General features: G+C 44.7%; 2 protein-coding genes across 2 annotated transcripts in view; both read left to right on the plus strand.

Moving 5' to 3' along the window:
• The first annotated feature begins 434 nt into the window (after positions 1-434).
• Positions 435-2,875, plus strand: VAMP3 (vesicle-associated membrane protein 3). The gene is made up of 4 exons (XM_009884081.1): positions 435-466; positions 1,109-1,190; positions 1,918-2,076; positions 2,771-2,875. Exons 1-4 carry the CDS (start codon positions 435-437, stop codon positions 2,873-2,875), a joined length of 378 nt encoding a protein of 125 aa, XP_009882383.1.
• A 90-nt stretch (positions 2,876-2,965) lies between these two features.
• Positions 2,966-3,837, plus strand: part of PER3 (period circadian clock 3) — a 21,623-nt gene continuing 20,751 nt past the window's right edge. Inside the window, 1 exon segment of the mRNA XM_009884082.1 lies at positions 2,966-2,985. Coding sequence (XP_009882384.1) covers positions 2,966-2,985 — 20 coding nt within the window.

Consider the following 3,837-nt stretch of genomic DNA (forward strand, 5'->3'; position numbering starts at 1 on the left):
CGGGGCTCGGACGGCCCCGGGCGGCTCTCTGGAGCGGTGCCCGCGCAGCCGGAGCGCCGAGAGAGCGCGTTCTGGGGGCTGCCCCGTTGTTTCACTGGGAGCCGCCGCTCTCAGGAAGGGGTTGAATTTCCGAGAGTTCAGTGTGGGACCGGCGGCGAAACAGCGCGAAGGGTGACGCGGGTGTCCGAACAGGGGCTCAGTTATGTTGTGTTGTACCGGGGCTGCTCTGGAGCCTCGTCACGGGCCTCCCGGTTTGCTCGCTGTGTGAGAATACGTTTGTTCTCGCTAAATGTAAATTGGAGGTTAGTGTGTAAATGCAGTCAGTGCTCAGATTCGGCTTTTTTGAGTTTAGGATGCACTAAACAGTACATTCTTCTGATACGGAAGAAATGAAAACATGGAAAAGCAAATTGAGTGCAGATGGTTCTAGAGACATGCAACAAAAACTTGGTAAAGCAGTGAAAAGGTATGAGAACCGTGTACGGAGGCTCTTGTGTCCGTTACAAAGATGCAGGGCGTAGCAGCTGGTAAAAAGAACTGACTGCCTGAGGTTATGAATTCGGAGCTAACCAGAGGTAGATCGTTGTACAGGCTGAATGCTTTTTTTTCTTTTCTGTGCTTTCTCGCTCCATGTCAACTCTTCCCTAAGAATGGAGACAGAGGCAGCCACTGGAAGAGCACATAGTTAGACTAAGTATTAAGTTTCTGTATTTAACTTTTTGTAAACTACTGTGGCTTGAAGCTTAATATTTGTGTTCATACTGGAAAACAAGAACACCGCTGAGCTCAAAGTCTTGAATGTTTGAGCCCTATGAACCATTGCAGTAGTTGTCACGTGCCTTATTATAAACTATAGTTTTAGTAAGCCACTGCTGTCTTTCAGGCGATTTGTTGGCTGAATGTTGGGATACTGCATGACTTACCCCTATTGTCAGCTGTTAAAACATCACTTCTCCAGTAGGAAACTGCCCCATATTTATTACAAGGATACAGATTCTTTGTTTTCAGGAATGTCAGATAACTTGTGTACTCTGAACATATCCACTTAAAACCAAAACTACAACCTATCAAAAGCTAAACAGAATAATGATGACTTTCTTTACTGCAGGTCAGCCAGTGCCCCTGGAAGCTCAAATGTGGCTGCTGGCAGTAATCGTCGTCTTCAGCAGACTCAACACCAAGTAGATGAGGTAAAAGTGTAGTTTGATAGCAGTGTAATCATATTCCTTCAGGAAACTTCTATAACTAAAGGGATATTCTGGACAAAGCAGTTTCCCCTTCCTTATACAAAGGGGAAGCCTAGTGTCATTCAGCTTGCTTTATTAAACTTGTGTTGTCTTAGCTCTTTCAAAGGTTAAAAAAAAAAAAAAGGAAAAAAAAAAAGAGTATTCAGCTGGAGGGTGGAACTAGAGAGAAGCTACCAGTGACCAAACATTAGCTACAAACTCAGTGCTTGAGGATTTAGCATAAGTAAAGATAAAAACCTTTGTTCTTGCAGAGAACAAGCTTTTCTGTCATCAGTAGCAATGAAGGCTGACTGCCAAGTATGATATGCCCAGATTTCTGGGGAGTCCAAAAGCCGGGCTGGCTACCAACAGTATTTTTTTGACATGTAGTTGATTATCATGTTTATGTACCTCAACTCCTTCTGAAGCAATTCAGGAATTACTTCCCAGGTTGAAGGGAATTCCAGCACAACTGGCACACTGACACTTTAAAGTAGGTGTTGGGGGCTTCCAGCCACAGGTGGATTTCACGGTTTTGTTTAAGCTTATGACTGGATATCCTAAAAGGCAATAGCTCCTACTTCTGAAAGAGAACACTGAGAGTACCACATGTTGCTATCTGTTGCCTTCAGTTAAGTTCCACAGTGAGTGATACAACTGATAACTTACTGTAAGCATTAAACTGATGTAGGTTGTTGACATCATGAGAGTGAATGTGGACAAGGTGTTGGAGCGAGATCAGAAGCTGTCAGAGTTGGATGACCGTGCTGATGCGCTGCAAGCAGGAGCTTCCCAGTTTGAGACCAGTGCAGCCAAGCTGAAAAGGAAGTATTGGTGGAAGAACTGTAAGGTAACCATGGCTTGTATACTTACACTGTACAGTATTGCTGTTAGCACTATTATGATCAGCATCTCAAAAGGCCAAAGCAAAAGTGACTTTAGCCACTGTTATTTAAGTTGTAGCATCTATTTTTTTTAAAAACGTGGCATAGTGGTTAAGTGAAGTAACCGAAAGCTGGAATACCAGTCGTGCTGCTTGATGCAAGAAGACCTCGTCTAAGATGTTAATGACCAAAGGGAAACACCTCAGTCATCTGAGGCTTTGGGGAACAGGAAGAAAAAAGCAAAAAAAAAAAAAAAAACATAGGTTGAGTAAATGTGCAGGAAGTATTAGAAAGCAGAAGGAGCTCATTCATACTCCTGTACTCATGGCTGTTGGCAAAGGTTGGAATCATCTCTGGTGAGCGACAAAGGCAGTGAAAGGTGTGGTACAGGGTAAGAGTAGAAGCGATGTTTAATAGTTCTTTACTCCTGCTTTATCATCACCCGAGACAGGCTTTGCACGGAGGCACAGTGGAAAAGAACCTGTTGGTCTGCTCTGCCCGTGTGTGCAGCCCACTGTCCTGAGTGGTGATGGTGAATCGAGCCTGATTATCGAACTTTTACTTGCCATGTCAGATCTAGCACGCGGTACAAAAGTACCTTGCAGGGGCTGCTTTCCTGCTGCATGGTTTGTTGTAAGCGTTGTATGGCTTTTTTCACAGATGTGGGCAATATTGATAGCTGTTGTTCTCATCATCATCATCATCATTATTGGTAAGTTCTACCAAAATGGGGATTTCTTGTACAGTTGGAATAGATGGTGTTAATTCACTGACAGGTACAGTTTAAATAAAGGCAGAATACTCAAATGGAAGTATATACAACATTGATTTGAAACAGCAGTGACTGTTTTAAGGATGGCTGCCTGCAACGAGTGGTAAACCACGACCAATGTGGGAGCTGTGGCAGCTGAATCTCAGACACCTGTGCAGAGTGAAACAGGTTAAAGTGGAAATAGCAAAGACTTAGATATGAGGAACAGCCTTGTTTTTTTGCAAATGTGTTGCAGAAGTATAAGGAGAAATACCATATGCCTCCCTTGTCTGAGAACTGTCTTTCATCAGCCTCAGCTTCTTGCTAGCCGAGTCCTCGGCAGTGCGGCGCTTCCAGCTGTGCCACCGTAGCAGGCAGGCGTCTTTAAAGTAGGAACTCTGCTGTGGGGTGAAATGATGCTAATGTTGGGTCAGCACAGTGAGCCAGGGGACGCGTTGTTCAGTCTTTGGCTTGAATTCTTGTGTAATTCCCCAGGTATTTAATGGGAGGACAAAGTTTAAGTTTGTGCTGTAATACAGCAGCAAAGGCTACAGTAGGCGTTGGTAACAGGGGTGCACTCCCGGGTGAGCAAGCAGAAAGGAAAACTAAAACCAGGAAAACCAACATGGGAAACTCTCGGATCACCCTTTAGCTCTCTCTAGGATCCTAAACTCTGGAAGTGCGGGGTGGTTGTGGTGAGGGGCTGGAGGAGACTGTCCTTTGTCCAACTTCTTTCTTCTTTTTGTAGTCCTGAGTGTGCCTTCATGAGTTGCGGGAAGAAGCTCCGCCCAGCTGAAGGTGCCCATCTTCAGCCTCTCCGCTGCAAACCTGCTGTATTTTCAGCCCGTTTACTGCCATTCAAAGCAAAACTATTTTGATTACTGAAGCGTTAGCTAACTTTACCTGGTTGCCTTAAGACACTCCTGTCACAAACTACTAACGAGCACAGCCTTCCGCTCGCACAGTGCCTTCATGA

The sequence above is a fragment of the Charadrius vociferus genome, unplaced genomic scaffold (genome assembly GCF_000708025.1).
Source record: "Charadrius vociferus isolate BGI_N301 unplaced genomic scaffold, ASM70802v2 scaffold784, whole genome shotgun sequence".
In the NCBI taxonomy this organism is placed as follows: domain Eukaryota; kingdom Metazoa; phylum Chordata; class Aves; order Charadriiformes; family Charadriidae; genus Charadrius; species Charadrius vociferus.